The sequence below is a fragment of the Dama dama genome, chromosome 19 (genome assembly GCF_033118175.1).
Source record: "Dama dama isolate Ldn47 chromosome 19, ASM3311817v1, whole genome shotgun sequence".
NCBI lineage: Eukaryota > Metazoa > Chordata > Mammalia > Artiodactyla > Cervidae > Dama > Dama dama.
In genome coordinates this window covers 3,130,675-3,149,417 of record NC_083699.1, presented here as the reverse complement: position 1 = coordinate 3,149,417, position 18,743 = coordinate 3,130,675, and the positions used below count along the sequence as shown (strand labels likewise).

The 18,743-nt window shown below is 39.3% G+C and overlaps 1 protein-coding gene across 2 annotated transcripts in view; it reads left to right on the top strand.

Annotated features, from left to right (window-relative positions):
- Window positions 1–9,821: 9,821 nt before the first annotated feature.
- HLTF (helicase like transcription factor) overlaps window positions 9,822–18,743 on the top strand; it is a 64,892-nt gene continuing 55,970 nt past the window's right edge. For both annotated transcript variants that reach the window (XM_061168077.1, XM_061168075.1), the window contains exons 1-2: window positions 9,822–10,056; window positions 11,184–11,391. In XM_061168077.1, the coding sequence (XP_061024060.1) occupies window positions 10,037–10,056; window positions 11,184–11,391 (228 nt within the window). In that variant the 5' untranslated portion in view covers window positions 9,822–10,036. The remainder of the gene's footprint in view (window positions 10,057–11,183; window positions 11,392–18,743) is intronic.

Genomic DNA, 18,743 nt, shown 5'->3' with positions numbered 1-18,743 from the left:
TACACAGGGATCTTCTATTCAAAACTTCCGTGTTATGTAAACAGTTTAATTCCAGGAACACTTTGAGGAGGACTAAAAATGCCCCCAAGAAACTTAAAAGCATCAGTAGCACTTGCCATAAAAAAGTACAGAATGAGCCGAAAGCTTATTGTAGTTGGTCTATTCAGAAATGTACACATTCTAAGTCCAGAGCTTAAGGAATGGCAGAAGAAGGACAAGGAAAGAAGGATATGAATTGGGAGACTATTTGGTTATGGGGTGAGAAGGGGTTGTGAGTTATCTCAAAGATTCTCTGGTAAAGGAGACCTCCCTTGCTCTGTTCTAGACATACAATTTTTGTCAAGGTTGTCAGGTTTGTATGACTTTATTTTCTTTAAAATGAAAACATAGGTGTGTTTTGTATAAAAGAGTAGCAAAGTATCAGATTGGAATCAGAAGTGATTTGGATAAATTATCTGAAATATCTTTAAAAAAAGTTTCAGATAAGTTTCTGAGTAGTTTTGGGGGGATGACTAATTACCTTCTTTCAGTTATATTAATGTAAGCATCTACAAGAGAAAGCATCCCCTTTTAAAAATATTTATTTATTTATTTTTGGCTGCCCTGGGTCTTCAGTGCTACACTGGCTTTTCTCTAGTTGCCAAGAGCAGGGGCTACTCTCTAGTTGAGGTGCGTGGGCTTCTCATTGGCGTGGCTTCTCCGGTTGCAGAGCACAGGCTCCAGGGCATGCAGGCCTCAGCAGTTGCGGCTCCTGGCCTCTAGAGCATGAGTTCAGAAGTCGTGATGCACAGGCTTAGTTGCTCCTTGTCAAGTAGGATCTTCCCAGACTAGGGATCAAACCTGTCTCCTGAATTGGCAGCAGGGAAGCCCAGAGAATGTGTCTTCTATGTAGAATAGAATTTGACTTTTAAATGATTTCATTGCCGTTGTCCAGTCACTCAGTCGTGTCCGACTCTTTGCGACCCCATGGACTGCAGCGCGCCAGGCCTCCCTGTCAATCACCATCTCCCAGAGTCTGCCCAAACTCATGTCCATTGAGTCAGTGATGCCATCCAACCATCTCATCCTCTGTTGTCCCCTTCTCCTCCTGCCTTAAAGTGATTTCATAAATGATATCAAATGCAAGGAAAGTTTATTTACTGTATAGATTCAGTCAGCAAAATTACTGAGTACCGAGACTGTCTTTTAGTTACTGCAGGATGTAAACTGTGAACAAGACAAAGTCTCTTTTCTGGTGGAGCTTATCTAGGGAAAGGAGACAGGAAGTAATCAAGAAAACAAAGTAATTCCAGTTAGTTGTAAGTTCTGAAGATGACGCAGCAGGATAATGTGACTGAGTAGGGACAAGCAAAACAAGTCCTGCTCTTTTGTAAATAACATTTTATTGAGAGACAGCCATTCCCAGTCATTTAAGTATTGTCTATGGTTGCGTTTCTCTTACTGCAGCAGAGTGATGTAGACAAAGGTGAACATATTTACTCCACAGCCCTTTACAGAAAAAGTTTGCTGACTCTTGGGAGAGAGAGTAACTGAGCAATGAGTACTTTAGATCAGAAAGTCCAGGAAGGCCTTTCCGAGGAGGTGGTTTTGAGCTGAGACCTGAAACAAGAAGCCAGCAGGGAAAGGTCTGGGGGTCCACACAAAGGAAAGAGGAATTTCAGAAGCCTGGAGGCCTGAACAATCTTGGCAGTACGTATGCCATAAACAGAAAGAGGGTTGATATTCCTAGAACATCAGGAGCCCAGGAAAATGTGGAATGAAATAAGATAAAAAAGAGAGAGACAGGGCTAGATAATGTACTGTGGGAGAATTTGGATTTCATTTTAAGGCAAAGATAATTTATTGGAGCATTTTTAGCAGGTGGATGATGGGATATAACTGATAGTATAAAAAGATCTCTCTGGCTTCTGAATGGCAAATGCAACTCGGAGTAGGGTTAAGATGAGGAAAGCAGAAAATAGGAAGGAGTTCAGACAGACCATGGCAATGTTACAGTTCAACTGAGAAAACAGTGGGTTGGACACAGTGATAATAATAAAGATGGAGAAAGTTAGGTAAATTTGTGTTATATTTTGGAAGTAGATCTAATAGGAGGGATAAAATGGGTGGTGTAAGAGCAAGAGAAGAATCGACAAGTTTTTTTGGCATGCTCTTTACTGAAATGGGGGAAACCAGAAGAATAAGCATGTTGAGGAAGGGGAGAGGTGGAATTAAGAGTCCTGTTTCAGGGGATTTGCTGGCTGACCACTGGTTAGGACTCTGTACTTTCACTGCTGAGGGCCTGGATTCAATCCCTGGTTGGGGAGCTCAAATCCCACAAGCTGTGAAGTGTAGCCAAAAAAAAAAAAAAAAGAGTCCTATTTCAGGTTTGTAAATTTAAGATGTTCATGACATATGATTCTGGAGCTCAGAGAAGAAGTTGGGTTAGAGATACACATTTGGGAGTGATCAGTATACAGATAGTTCTCAGGTAGCTCAGCAGTAAAGAACTCACTGGCCAATGCAGGAGACATGGGTTTGATCCCTGGGTCAGGAAGATCCCCTGGAGAAGGAAACGGCAACCCACTCCAGTATTCTTGCCTGGGAAACCTGGCAGGCTGCAGCCTATGGGTCACAAAGAGTAGGACATGACTCAGCAACTGAGCACGTATGCATATTCGTGACAATGATGCTTAACTGAGAATAATTTTGTCCCCCAGGTGAAACAGATTTACCTGATTTCCCACAGATTGAACCCATGTGGTTGTGTCCTGCCCCTTTCCTTCCTGTTACACGGGGACAACTTTGAAGCCAATATGAGGAAAAAAGTGAAGTGCAATGGCTCGAAAATTATATCCTGTATGATTCAGCCTCAGAACAATCTGATAAAACATCATTTTGAGGACATGACATTTTTAAAGACTTTGCCAAAGTATGACATGTTTTAGTTTTCTGCTCCCACCTGAAATTTTTTACCTCATTTTTATAAACTGTTCATTTCTCAGGTACTTTCTAAAATACCTGTAGTTAAGAAAAAGTTATGTGTCTTTAACTAAATTTAGTTCTGTAGTGCGATGCCACATATCCATTCCCCCCACCCCACCTTTTTTTGGGGGCATTTTAAAAAACTTTGGATTCTTGTGTGACTTTTTATCTCTCTGTGTATATTTTCAATTATTAATTGTATGATCTGGGGGAAAACATTACACTGGTCTGGGAATCAGGAAATGAGGATTTAGACCAGAGGTCTTTTGGGATAATAAATCCTCAGTGATGATGAAGAAAAATGTGTAATTTTTTTGTGTTTGTTTTGGGACTTCCAACCACCTCAAGGATAGAAATCTGAAACAGTAATATGTGTAATGCTTTCCTTCCTCTTTGAAGGGGGATATTTTGTGAATAGGTAGCTATTTGTATATGATATAATCCTACTGGTATAATAGTATCCTTGCTATACAGTTGTCTAATGCTGGGTTTTTAGTCTGATGTGGACTTTTATATTTTGGTTTGCATGGTGTTTAATGTGAGGGACGAAAGAAGGGTGAGGTAGCAAGGAAGCTATTAGCAAAAGAAAAGAAAGGATTATTTTTAGGCCCATCTTTGTTGGGTGTGGGGTTGGGTGGAGTGGGTAGGGAACCACAAGGGTTTTATCATGCAGATTGCCTGTTTCTCCGAAGGATTGAGAGGGGCCAGGGTGACAGATTACTGGTGCTTGAGCAGAAATTTCCAGACTGGTTGATTAAGATTACATTCCGGGAGAGGTTAAAACTGCAGTTAAATCAGGTATTAAAACTAGGTTTGGTATCACAGGTTTTTTTAGGGTCAGTGACACCATTTGGGGACTATGGTTTCCTTTTTCACAGACCAGAGTGACGCTTTCCTGACTCTGAGATGAGGATCCTGGGCAGGAGGGAAAGGAGGAGACAGACCGCAGGGCAGGCCTAATGCTTTAGCCATTCTGGTCGTTGCGCACGTAGGAGCACAGACCGAGGAGCCAAGGCCTAAAGGAGGAGGAAACAACTATCTCCTGGGAAAGGTCTCTGTGATCTGGAACACCACAGATTTCTCAGAGTGGGAGTTGGTAAGAGAGTGTCTCCCAGTTCTTGATGAAACTTCTCAGTCTGTTTCAAGGACTTGCACCTGGGAAAATCACTGGCTTCTGGAAACAGTGTTATTCTGTTACTTAGGAACAACTTGCTGACAAGCATCAGGAAATCACCCTCAATCAACTATTTTTCTTGTTAAGTGCTAGAAGACTCATTAGATAATAACTCTATTACAACAATAACAGTATAAGAATGGTCTTTTAAGAGCAATTATTGAGTGCTTACTTCAAGGCAGGCACTTGATATTCATTGCACTATTTAATTAAGAAGAATTTTACTTGGCATTCATTTTACCTTACTTCCTCTACGCTATCATAAGTTCTTGTTGTCCTCACATATCTGCCCCCAAATCTATAGAAGTCCCAAATAAGTGTAAGAAAATTTGGTTGTAAATAAGTAAGTTACAAAAGACTGTTTTCTATCGTTTCCTCTGCCTTGTCTTATTTGAAAAAATGGTTCAGAAATTCTATTGTACAAATGTTAATTTCCTGATTTTGATAATTGTACTATGATTATGTGTGTTGTAAAAGGAAATGGGGTAAGAGACATGAGTTAACTTTTTGTGCTTAATTTCACAACTTTTCTATAAGTCTAAAATTATTAAAATAGCAAGTTAAAAAATTTGATTTCTTTACAAGAATTTATTTATAGCTTTTATTATTTTCTTATTTAAAAAAGCAATACATATTCAGTATAGAGAATATTTTACATGCATATAGGCAAAAAGAAGAAAATGTAAATCCCCTAATTCAACCAAGTAGAAGTATCTGCCAAACATACCTAGATGTAAATTCATTGAGAGGTGTGTGCATAGGGATGTATAGCATGTAGTAATTTCAATTACTGACTGTTCACGAAGACAAAACTTTATAATTTTTTATTGAGCTTACTTTGTCTTACCCTTCAGTTTGCCCAATGGGAGGCAATGACTTAGTCACCTCCAGGCACTTGGGTCATTTTAAGACTTTGTTGTTGTTTAGTCACTAAGTCATATCTAACTCTTTTGTGACCTCGTGGACTGTAGCCTGCCAGGCTTCTTTGTCCATGGGATTTTCCAGGCAAGAATACTGGAGTAGGTTGCCATTTCCTTCTCCAGGGCATCTTCTCGACCCAGGGATCGAACAGACATCTCCTGCGTTGCAGGTGGATTCTTTTTTTTTTTTTTTTTTGCAGGTGGAATCTTTACCGCTAAGCCACCAGGGAATCCTTCAGTTCAGTTCAGTTCAGTCGCTCAGTCGTGTCTATTTGCTACCCCATGAACCACGGCACACCAGGCCTCCCTGTCCATCACCAACTCCCAGAGCTTACTCAAACTCATGCCCATTGAGTCAGTGATGCCATCCAGCCATCTCATCCTCTGTCACCCTCTTCTCCTCCTGCCCCTGATCCTTCCCAGCATCAGGGTCTTTTCCAATGAGTCAACTCTTCGCATGAGGTGGCCAGAGTATTGGAGTTTCAGCTTCAGCATCAGTCCTTCCAATGAACATCCAGGACTGATCTCCTTTAGGATGGACTGGTTGGATCTCCTTGCAGTCCAAGGGACTCTCAAGAGTCTTCTCCAACACCACAGTTCAAAAGCATCAATTCTTCGGTGCTCAGCTTTCTTCACAGTCCAACTCTCACATCCATACATGACCACTGCAATCGTTAATACCAATTAAATTCAAGTTTCAAAATTCAGTTTTATTTCTTTTAACCTTTAGGGGACTTAATTTTGGAGCTTCATCATTCATCTTCTGCAGCCACCCACGCTGGTATACCTTATCTCACCTCACCTTTAGGCACCAGTCTGCTGTTCTGCTTGCTAGAAGCATGATACTGGGGACTCATAAGAGACCCCTGTAGGACTTCCAGGATTGCCTTTGGGCCCCTTAGCTGAGCCACCTCATTAGCATTAGCCTTTACTCCTTTACTGCTGTGGCATGCTTCTGACCTCTGAGGCTCTCTCTAAGATCGGCAAAATCTTGAGGCTGCTCTTTGGAGAAAACAAGGCAGAGTTTCCTTTTCTTATGTTTTCAGGAACTTTGCTAAGCTGTTTTTCATCCCTCCTTCTGGGGTGCTTTGTGACCGCATGGACTGTAGCTTGCCAGGCCCTCCTGTCCATGGAATTTTCCAAGCAAGAATACTGACTGGCGTGACTTACCATTTCCTCCTCCAGGGGATCTTCCCAACTCAGGGATTGAACCCGCTCTCTGGCATCTCCTGCATTGGCAGGCAGATTCTTTACCACTATACCACCTGGAAAGCCCTCTGTGGTGCTGGACCCTAAGAGCTACTCAGAGAGTTGCTCTGTGAACTCTTCTGCGTCATTCCTGAAAATTCTGTTATACTGAATTTTTGTCTTTATCTTCTTTTGGATGAATGAATTGAAAAACAAGTAAGTCTTTACAGCAACATATATTCTTCTTTTGGTCACACTTCGTGGCATGCAGGATCTTAGTTCCTGTGCCTCCTGCATGAGAAGCACAGAGCCTTAACCACTGGACCACCAGGGAAGTCCCAGCATTGTATATTCTTCTGGAATCCATTAGTTAATTACATAAACTTATAAGTTTTTGTATTGAATCCAGGCTTTTGAAAAGTCAGATTCTTCTTTGCCAGGGGCTTCAAAATTCTATTTTGTTAAGAACCTGTGAAAGAACATTTTTAGCTTACTTTCTTGTGTGGGGTGTAGAGAAAAACCCTTATTTCTGGCAATCTCTGAAAGGCTCTAATATGTATATTGCCAAGCCACATTATTTATGATGTAGATGCTTCCCTGGTGGCTCAGACAATAAAGAATCCTCCTGCAATGCGGGAGACCTGGGTTTGATCCCTAGGTTGGGAAGATCCCCTGGAGAAGGAAATGGCATTAAATGTTTTATGCAGGAGAATCGCAATTGTGAAAATTGAATTATGAACTAGTTATTAGAAGACACCAAGGATTGATTTATTAATTTTCTTGGGTGTGAGAATGGCCTTGTGGTTATGTATGCGAAGGTCATTATAGGCAGCGTGGGTTGGGAAGTGATAGGAGTGGGAAGTAGGCGACAGATTATAAAAAGCCACACATACCATTCTTTGATTTCATGCCCATAGCATCAAATAAGGAAGTGACATGTTTAATTTGCATAGAGGGGGAAAGAATGAGCAGGCATGTTTGTAACTAGGAGGTAGATGGTTAAAGGAATTTTTTATTCCTTCTCCTCCCTCAGCACCCATATCTAAATTTATTAGCAAACTTTCCTGGTCAGCTTAGCTTCCTCACTTCCCCATTCCAAGATATTGTCATCTCTTACCTGGACACAATCATTTCCTGATTAACTAACCAGTCTCTCCATTTCTGTTCTCTTCCCCTAGAATCCATTCTCCACAGAGCTGCCAGAGTGCATTTTTTTAAGCCTAATTTAGATTGTCATTCTCCGGCGTGAAACATTTAATGGCTTTCTATTACATTTAAAATAAAATATAAACTCTACCATAGACCTTAAATTTCTATATCATCTGGCTCTTATCTTGTTATCCTCTTTGTGACACTCTCCTCCTTACACATCAGTCCAACACACAAGCCATTGTACAGTTGCCATTCTATTTTTTAGCTACAAGTTCATTTTTCAGAAAACATTATCTTATGTGAGAGTTATGAATTTGTAAGTGTAGTAACATTTTAATCAAACTGGTACACATTGCACTTTTTAAACACTAATAATGATTAAGTGAAAGAGTGCTCAAGTTGAAGTTCAACTGCTAGATCTGAGATACAAAATAGTGACAATATGGACAAAAATGTTGACTTCAGCAAATTTTTACTTCATTCGATCCACATTCTTTAACCATGGTTTGGTCACTGCTCACAGGTTTCAAGTCTTGAGAGGATCAGGTTTACCTGTATTGTGACATTTGAAATTTTATCTTTCAATCTGATGAGCGTAACTTCCTCATTAACTTTATACACAAAACATCTTCACTTTGGGCATTTTGCGGCATATTTTCCAAGAAATTAGATCTGACACACCCCAAATTGAACTATACTGCCATTTGCCTCCTAAGATTTCTAGAAGAAGTTCACATTTACACTTTCTAGAAGAAAGTAAATAACTGAAATAATTTAGGGACTTCCTTGGCCATCCAGTGTTAAGACTCTGTGCTTCCACTGCAGGAACATGAGTTGGATCCCTGGTGGGGAAACTAAGATCCCACATGCCTTGTGTGAGTGTGTGGTCACGCGTTCTCAGTTGTGTTTAACTCTCTGCAACCCCATGGACTGTAGTTCCCTAGGCTCCTCTGTCCTTGGTATTTTCCAGGCAAGAATACTGGAGTGGGTTGCCATGTCCTCCTCCAGGGGATCTTCCCGACACAGGGATTGAACCCACGTCCCTGAACTAGCAGGTGGATTCTTTACCACTGAGCTACCAGGGAAGCTCACATGCCTAGCATGTTCAGTAAAATGAAGTATTGAGTTGCTGCAAATTCTACTTTTCATTCTACACTGGGTTCATATTTACAGATTGGGATAGTTTAAAGATAATGAACAAACGCCTCGTAAAAACCTGTTTCACTGACCACCTCTAATACTCTGCTATGGTGCTAAGTCACTTCAGTTGTGTCCGACTCTTTGCAACCCCATGGACTGAAGACCCTCCAGGTTCCTCTGTCCATGGGATTCTCCAGGTAAGAACACTGGAGTGGGTTGCCATTTCCTTCTCCAAATCCTCTGCTGATGGAAGTGTAAAATGGACGATTCTTTGAAGGGTGAGGGTCAATAGTAATCACTTTCTCAAGTACCTTTCCTCTTTGATCCTGCACTTGTCTTGACATTTACACCAATCTGAAGGGCAGGGCAGGCCAGCTTCTTACCCTGGTGCTGCTGCTGCATCAGTTAAAAGGCTGACAAGGCGCAGAGACCAGTCCGGTCAGTACCTGGACTGCACCGGCCCACTCGCCCACTCAAAGCTGAATTCTACCGAGTCTCCTCAGACTCTCAAAAGCTGGCTATTGGACACGCGGAAGCTCTCCCTACAGTTCCCTGAGGAAAACCAGCTTCTTCCCTTACTGCAGGGATAGTCACGTGCCTTCAAGGGAAGCCGGGACACTTCCAGCAGTCACCCACGAGCTTCTTTTGCTCTCCTTGCGTTCTGTGGTTTTCCTCTAGTAGAGGTGAAAATTTTCCCTAAAAGGAAAGAAATTAAAAACTGCGATAGCGAGAGAGAAATGGTAACGCCACAAATCTAAATTGAAATTAAACTCTCTGAACCCGGTGTGTCTCATTGATTCGCTCGTGGGGCTTAAGAGGCATATTTTGAGGGCCACTACCCGGATTCACCTCAGAAAACGAAGTGAAGGATCTGGCTGGTAGGGTTCGTAAAGTGCGGAGCTTATTGAGTGGAAGTCCCTACATGTCACATTAGATGAAGAGAAAACTAGGATGAGGAGGAGGTAAGGCCTGAAAAATGGGGCCGAGGCTTACGGCTTGAGGGAAACAGCGGAAAGGGGAGTTGTCGCCCTCTGTTTGAGGTGGGTGATCAGACGAACCGCGGAGGCCTTGAACACCACAGTCGTGCTGCTGCGGCCGCGTGGCTTTCCCGCGCCCAGCCTTGGGGGCGGGGAAGAACCCGGATGGAACCACCCCTGCAGCTGGGACCACCCCCCAGTCTTTGAATCGCTGCGCGGGGCGGAGTTACCCTCCCTCCTCTTCTTTGATTGGTTTGCCTCCGTAGGTCCCTCCTTGGGATTGGACTTTCCGGATGCCAGTCACAAAGCGTCGCTGGTCACTCAAGCTGTTTCTGGAAGCAGACGGTACTGTAGACGTCTGACTGGATTCGCGGCGTCTTACTCTCCTGGAGTGGGCTGTAGCTCCGGCGCTCGGAACTTGTCGCCGGCTTTCGGCCGCGAGGCCTGGAAGGAGGCTTATTTAGGCGGCCTGAGAGCGATCCTGGGCGTCTGAGTGTTCCGCTCGTCACGCACTCAGCGCCATGTCCTGGATGTTCAAGAGGTGAAGGGGGCGGAGGGGGGTGGGGCGCCGGCGGGAACCATCTAGCGGAGTCCTGAAATGAACCTGACCTTCCCAGCGTTTCCTTCGCGTTCGGGGTGCGAGCTTTGCCGCTGTTGTTCGTCCCGCTGGCGGCTCATATAGCCGCGGGAGAAATAAATGCAGAGGGGAGGATCCTCGGGCGAGTCTCCTGCTAGAGCCTTGGGGAAATATCTGTCAAGGGATGTGGGGAGCCTGGGGCTCTAAGCTCACTGCTTACCCGGGGTCTCAACCTGTGCTTTATTGCACGAAACACCTATCAGGTACCCATTGTGCGCTGGGCATTGTGCTCGGCAGAAAGGGCCGGGTAAGACAGCCTCTGTCCCCGAGCACCTCGCAGTTGATGTGTATGCACAGACGAGCAAATCTCTCTCTGCAGAGGAGCCAAAAGCGGTGTGCGCGACGTTCGAGGAAAACGCAGGGGAAATAGCTTTTATCCATTCCAGAAAAGTGGAAGCTTCCTGGAAGGCCCCAGCCAACTGCCTGTTACTTTTCATTGTCTGAATTGGTTTACATATTCGTTCCGGAAACAGTTCTCCATCTAGGGGTTGAGGTTACCCTTAAACCAAGTGGGAGGCTTGGGGTAAGCTTCCCGTGATGGCACGATTTAGATACCTGAATAAAAGAAGGGTTCTCTTCGAAGGGCATTAAAGTAATGGATGCTGAATGTATTATTTGTAAAACTGCAAGTGGCTTCATGTTAAAAATAGTTCTATATTTTCGAGTTTCTTCTAGCTCAGTATTGAAATTTTGGTGTAAAATTAATTACAGACATCACATTATTTTTCAGTTTAAGTAAGTGATTGTGACGAAGAAAGGTTTGTGAACCCTTATTGGTGTTTTCACTTTGAATACCTGTGGGTAGAAGATGCATTATTGAACAGGTAGGGTTTCTAGAAACCTCCCCCACTGACTCCAGTCCTTGCTTTAGCCAGAGGAACGCGTTTCATCTCTATACAGCACTTCCCATATTAGATTTATTTTGCTGAAATAAAGTGTGAGAAAGCAATTGACCTTTAAATATGGTATGGTCTTTGAGGACTGTTTGGTTAAATATTGTATTTTTGTGCCTTTTTTTTTTTTTTCAATAGAGATCCTGTTTGGAAGTACTTGCAGACTGTTCAGTATGGAGTCCATGGAAATTTTCCACGCCTCTCATATCCAACTTTCTTTCCTCGTTTTGAATTTCAAGATATTATTCCTCCAGATGACTTCCTAACAAGTGATGAAGAGTTAGATTCAGTTCTATTTGGAACTTTGAGAGGCCATGTCGTTGGACTGCGCTATTACACAGGAGTGGTGAGTATAGCATTAGATATTAAGTTAATGTGATGTTATTAACCTAGAAAATAAGACTTAGGTGATATGTGCAGTAAATATTTAAATAATTGAAATATATCTGGGCAAGAGATAACACATACTTAATTATTAATGTTCTCTTACTTTTATATCATGGTTACAGTGTGCAAAGCACTGTTTCCTGTGTAGTCTCATTTGAGCACTGCACTGTCTCTGTGGAAGATGGAGCACCTATTATCCCATTTCAGAACTGAAGAACTAAAGCTCCGGAAGGTTAAATGATTTGCCCAGAAGCACAGATGCTGTTTGCAAAGTGACTTCTAAGTCAGTTAATTGCTTTCTCTTCTCCTGTCCCTGAACCCATTTCTACACTTTTTTTTTTTTTAAGTTAGGAAGATCAATTCATGCTAGATATGGGACTTATCTGTTTTTAGGTCTTTTTCTTTCTTCCTGTGTTTCTCTTTTTGTGTCTCTATTCTCTGCATTGTGTGTGTGTGCGTGAGAGAGAGAGAGAGAGAGAACAGAGACAAAGACAGAGAAAGCAGTTGTCTTTGTTATGGTTGCCTAGTATGCCTCTGTGTTAGCTGGTTGGTATATCTCTAGTTTTTTAATTTTGAAAAATTTCAGACATGCATAAAAGTAGAATAATACAGTAAACTTCTATATACCCATGATCCAGATTCAGTAGTTAACAATTTTTTTGCACATTTGCTTCATCACTTTTTTCCTTTGGTACTAAAAATGCCAAGTGTATCACTTGACACATTTAAGTGTGTATCTCTAAAAAATGTTGGACATTTTCTTACGTCATTGTTGTACTTAGCAAAATTAATAATAACTCCCTTTTATATCCAATAGCTAGTATATAACCAGTTTTCTTAATTGCTTAAAATGTCTTTTTATAATTAATTTTTTTGAATTAGGATCAAAACAAATTAATAACAGTATCTTTGGTTGTTAGGTAAATCACCTCCCTACTCTTTGTTTTATGTCATTGATTTATTGCATAAGCTGCTTATATTCTGCTATGGACATTTGATTTACCAGTTCTTTCATTCTCCCATATTTTTCTTATGTTGATGCTTCTCAAATCATTTTTTTGGTTGTGTGAAGTATGTTTTGCAGGAGATTCCTTGGGGAAGAATTCCATTTGTTTAGTGTTTTATCCTCTCATATTTTCTTTATAATATTAGAGCTTCTCAAATCATTTTGTGGTTGTCTGAAATGTGTTGAAGTGTGTTGTCTAGGAGATTCCTGAAGAAGCAACATTATTTCCTGAGTTTCTGTATGTTTGTAATTGTGATACACTTCAAGGACAGTTTGGTTGAATATAAAATCCTTGACTCTCATTTTCTCTCCGTGATATCTTTTTTTAAAAAGTTTTATTTATTTCTGCCTATGAAGGGTCTTTGTTGCTGCGTGGACTTTTCTGTAGTTGCAGAGAGTGGGGGCAGCTCTTGAGTTGCGGTGGCTTCTCTTGTTGCAGAGCATGGGCTCTAGGATGCATGGGCTTCAATGGCTGGGGCAGGTGGGCTTAGTAGTGGTTCCTGGGCTCTAGCACACACAGGCTTTGCAGTTGTGGCGAATGGGCTTAGCTGCTGCACGGCAAGTGGGACCTTCCTGGTGGTATCAAGGATCGAACTTATGTCTCCTGCATTGGAGTGGACTCTTCACCACTGAGCCACCAGGGAAGCCCATGATATCTTGATGTTGTATAAGATATTGATGAGATGCCAATATAATTTCTCTCCTATATAAGTGAATTAGAAGTCCCGTAATTTTCATTAGGGAATGTCTTGGTGTTGATCGTTCTGTAACTGTTGTCTTCTATTTCAGAAAACTTTAATTATAGTTTTCCTTTTTTTGGCTGCCTTGGGTCTTTGTTGCTGTGCATGGAGTTTCTGTAGTTGTGGTACCTGGACTTCTCACTGCGGTGTCTTTTCTTGTTCGGAGCACAGTCTAGAGTATAGTCTCAGTTGTGGCAGACAGTCTTAGCCGCCCCTCAACAAGTGGGATCTTCCCAAACCAGAAGTCAAACCCGTGCTCCCTGCATTGGCAGATTCCTAACCAATGGACCACTAGAGAAGTCCTAATTATAGTTGTAAGTGGTTTCTGTTTCAAAGCTCGTTTTTTCCTTCAGAACTCTCCATTCTGCTCTCTCTGTATTAAATCTGTGCATATACATATGCCAGTTACTTCCTGAGATCATTTTTATCATGTTTTTTCACTTTTCTCTTTTCATCATTTATTTCCCTTACCATTTTTTAAACAAGATCTGTTCACTTTTGTGTTCTTTCTACTTTATTCTTTAATTCTGTATACTACTTTTTTTTTGACTGCACTGTGTGACAGGCAGAATCTTAGTTCCCCAACCAGGCTTTGAACTTGGGCTCCTTCAATGGAAGCACAGAGTCATAACCATTGGACCACCAGGGAAGTCCCTATTCCTTAGTTTTTCTTTTCTGTTTTTTTCCTGAAGTCTGTCAGTTCTCAGTTCATGTATCCCATCAGTTCTCCAGCTCTCATACTCATCTCAGAACTTTCCTATTTTAGATTTGTGAAAATTTTCCAAACTAAATATTGTTTCTAAATTATCTTAAATTTAAACAACCATTAAATCATGGTTGTTTTTTATTATAGAACGATCACTATTTGTTGATCTTAGAATAATTTCTATGACACTGGTAAGCCATTTAAAAATGTGATGGGCTGATTTGGGCTGACTAAAATTTATTATTGCTAAATTTTTTAATTTTATAAAATGTGTATTATTTTATAAGTACTACACATTTATTGTTTTAAAATGGCTAAAAGAAAAAGTAGTAAGTCTCCCTCAGTCCAGAACCACAACTTTGTTATGTCTTCCACACTTTACCTTGAGAGCATATGCATATAAATTGCAATCTTATTACACATTAACAAAAATGAGGATTGTGTTATATATATTATCACCTTTTTTAAAGTAAAATATTAGGAATAATGTCTTTTCATGTCAATACAAATATTGTACCTTTTATTTTCTTGTTGATGGACATTTTGGAGTTGATCACTGATAAAAATATTGAAATAAAAATTGAGGTATTTATCTTTGTATACTTTTTTATTATTTATTATTTTCAACTTTTTTATGCTTTATTGAGATGTGATTTATATATATATTTTAAAATGCAAACATTGTAAGTACATGATTCTGAGTTTTAACAAACATATATACCTAATAATCATTACCCTATCAACATACAGATCATTTCCATTACCTCTGAAAGTTCTCTTGTATTCTGTTGCAGTCATTCATCCCTGCCTTTGCCCTAAGAACCACCAGTCTGATTTCCATCACTGCAGATGCTTTAGCCTGTTCTAGAACTTCATATACATTGTTTTATTTTTTGTTTTTTTGGTGTTCCCTAAGGCATGCGGGATCTTAGTTCCATGCCCAGGGATCAAACCTGTGACCCCTGCAGTGGAAGCATGGAGTCCTAACCACTCAGGGAATTCTCAAGAGCTTCATATGTGTTGAATCATACAATATGTACTTTTTAAGTCTGGTTTCATCCAAACAGTATTATTAAGATACTTCTTGAGTCAATTTTGGCAATTTATATTTTTATTGAAAAGCATCCATTTATATTTTCAAATTTATTGCCACAAAATTTGCATAAGTCATTTATACTTAAAAATATGTTGACTATGTTTATGGTTTTATTCCTTTTTCACTGTTTGTGTTATATATTTGTGTCTATTCTTATTTTTTATTGATTAGCCTCAACAGAGATTTATCTGTTTCATCTTTTCATGTACTCTTTCTTGAATTTTTTTTTAATGTTTATCATCTTTCTTTGTTCATTGATTTATCTTATATATTCTGTTATCCAATTTTCCTTAGGTTCATTTTATTTTATTTTTGTATTCTTGATTTGAATGCTTAATTTTAATCCTAATAATAAAAGCTTTTAATCTTTTAAATGTTCTTCAAAGTACTGCATTGGCTATATCCCCTAGGTTTTGTTATTTAGTATCGGCATTATTCATTTTAACTTTTTAAAAATGTTTTCCATTTGCTTATGTTTACATTTTTTATTTCTTGACCCTTCGAAGCCTTTGTAATAAAGTAGATTATTTCTTGTCTAACAATACTGTTATAATTAGTCCTGATTCTTTTTGTTGTTGTCTTAATCTTGTTTTAATATATTCTTTTTTGTCTTGTGCTTGGATCATATTTTCTTTGTTTTTATAGCCTCCACATCTTGCCCTACTTTTTGGTTATATATTTCCTGGAATTTGCATTAATATGGTTTAAAGAAAATCATGCTTTAAGAGTGGCATGGGGAAGGTGGGCTGGTAGAAAACAGAGTTATGCCTCACAGAATATCTTGAAGGAGTAATATTTGTCTGATAATCTGGTTAGTTAGACTGTAGTCTCTTAAGTCAGTAGACAGATACTGGGAGATTTAAGCAGCTTTCCTGCATATTTTTCAGGCAATTTAAAAAATTGAGGTAATTCACATACCTTAAAATTTATCATTTTTAAGTGTACAGTTCAGTGGTTTTTAGATACTCACAAGGTTGTGCAACCATCCCCACTGTCAGATTCCAAAATATTTTCATCATTCCAAAAAACCTTATACTGTTACTTTTATAGTATACTATTACTATTATAAATAATCACTCCTTATTTCTCTCTTCTCTTAGCTCATGGCATCCATTAATTTATGTTCTGTTTCTATGGATTTACTTACTTTAGACATTTCATATAAAAAAAATCATACAATACATAACCCTTGGGTCTGGCCTCCATTACTGTCTTCTTTTGTGTTAAATATATAATAGTTCCCTTCTTGTTTCTTTTATTCTATATTTTGAGTTGTTTTCTACTACTAAGAAACTACTACTTACTACTAATGCCCATGGGAATTGCAGTTATCTTAATTCATAATTTTGGATTTGTGCCAACTTACTTTGAATTGTTTATAAAAACTTTGCTTTAAAATAGTTCCATGTTTTCCTCCCCACTCTTCTGTGCTGTTATCATACAGATTAAATCTTTATATACATTGTATATTCATCAGTACAGGTTTAAAATGATTGTTACATGTCCTTTTAAATCAGTGAGGAGAAAAAAGTTACAACCAGAAATTTCATACTGTCTTTTACATTTTCCTGTGTAATTACCTTTACTTGTGCTTTTTATTTCTTCATATAGATTCACAAATGTTACTGTGTTGTGGCTTTGATTTCAGCCTGAAGGTCTTTTAATATTTCTTGTGGAGCAGGTCGGCGAGTGATAGATTCTCTCAGTTTTTGTTTGTCTGGGAAGTCTTAATTTCTTCTTTATTTTTGAAGGATAATTTTGCCAGATAAAGAATTCTTGGTTGAATTTTTTCCTTTTAGCACTGTGAGAAGGTATCCCACTGTATTCTGGCCCCCGTGGTTTCTGGTGAGAAATCAGTTGTTACTCTTCTTGAGGAGCCCCTGTATGGGACAGGTTGCTTCTTTCTGTTGTTTTCAGTGTTCTTTCCACAGTTTGATTATGATGTGTCTGAGTTTGAAGTCTTAGTGTTTTTACTTGGAATTTGTTCAGTTTCTTAAATATGTAGATTAATGTTTTTCTCATCAAATTTGGGAAGTTTTTGGCTATGACTTCTTCACATGTATTCTCTACCTTTTTTTCTTCCCTCCTTCTGAGACTCCATGTGTGTTGGTATGCTGCTATTGTCCCGTAGGATCTGTTCGTGTTTGTTCATTCTTTTTTCTTTCTGTTCCTCTAACTTCCTCAGACATTATAATCTCAGTTGACCTATCGTCAGCTTCATTGATCCTTCTTCTGCCTGCTCATATCTGCTGTTTGGTCCTCTCTAGTGAATTTTGGAACTTTAGTTAACTATGTACTTTTTTGACTCCAGATTTCTGTATGTCAAGACATATATCTCATGCTTTCCTTTAGTTCTTTAGAAATAGTTTGCTTTAGATCTTTGAACATATTAAAAATTAAAACTTTAATGTTTTTTTCTAGTTGTTATCTGTGCTTCCTTAGGTATAGGTAATTGATAGCATTTTTCCTATGTGTGGACATACTTTCTCGTTTCTTTGCATGTCTCATGTTTTTTTGTTGTTGAAAATTAGATATTTTGCATAATGTGGCAACTCTAAATCATATCCTGCAGTCCCACTCCTGGGCATATACCTGAAGAAAACTATAATTTGAAAAGATTTGTGCAGCCTAATGTTCATTGCAGCAGTATTTTCAATAGCCAGGACATGGAAGCAACCTAAATGCCCATCAACAGATGGATGGATAAAGAAAATGTAGTATATCTATACAATGAAATATTACCCAACCATGAAAAAGAGTGAAATAATGCCATTTGTGGCAACATGGATGGACCCAGAGATCATCGTACCAAGTGAAGTAAATTTGACAGAGAAAGCCAAGTATCATAATATCACTTATACATGGAATCTAAAAAAAAGATAAAAATGAACCTATTTATAAAACAGAAATAGGTCCAAAGACATAGTTACCAAAAGGGAAGTGGGGTGAGAGATAAATTAGGAGTTTGGGATTAAAATGTACACACTACTATATAACCAATGCGGACCTACCGTGTAGCACAGGCAACTGTACACAATATTTTGTAATGACTTTTAAGTGAAAAGAATATGAAAAATAATAGTTTTTATACATATAAATGTGTGTATGTATATATATATATACACGTATATATGTATAACTGAGTCACTGCTATACACCTGAAACTAGCGCAGCAGTATAAATCAACTATACTTCAATTAAAAGAATAATCTACGTGAGATAAAGAATGTGAACAACAACAAAAAAATAATATGGCAACTCTCAAAATCATATTCTTCCTTCTCCCCGTAGTTGCTGGTTGTTGTTGATTTTAGTAATAATCATTTGTTTGGTAACTTTTCTAAATTAATCTTGTAAAAGTTTTTACTGTGTATGGCGACTGATAGCTGTATTTGGTTAGCTTAGTGGTCAGCTGATTGAACTAGAACCAGTAAATTTCCCAGTCTTTCCTAAGAGGACCTGTGTGCATTTGGGGCACTCCTTCAACACTCAGCCTGGCAGTCGACAACTGTGCCTTAACCTTTATTTTCTGCCTGTTCATATCTTCAGGTTTAGCCAGAGGGAAGAGTTTAGGGCCTCTCAGGTCTTTCTTGAACATGTGCACAACCCTGGGCATGTAAATAGCCATGTGCTTGCTTTTGCCCTTCTAGATTTCCAGGAATATGCTGGAGCTTTTCAAAGCCCCTGTGGACATCTTATTTTCTGCTTTTTCCTTTTAAACTCTTTGGTTATTGTTTTGTTTGCCTCAGCTATTAACCATTGC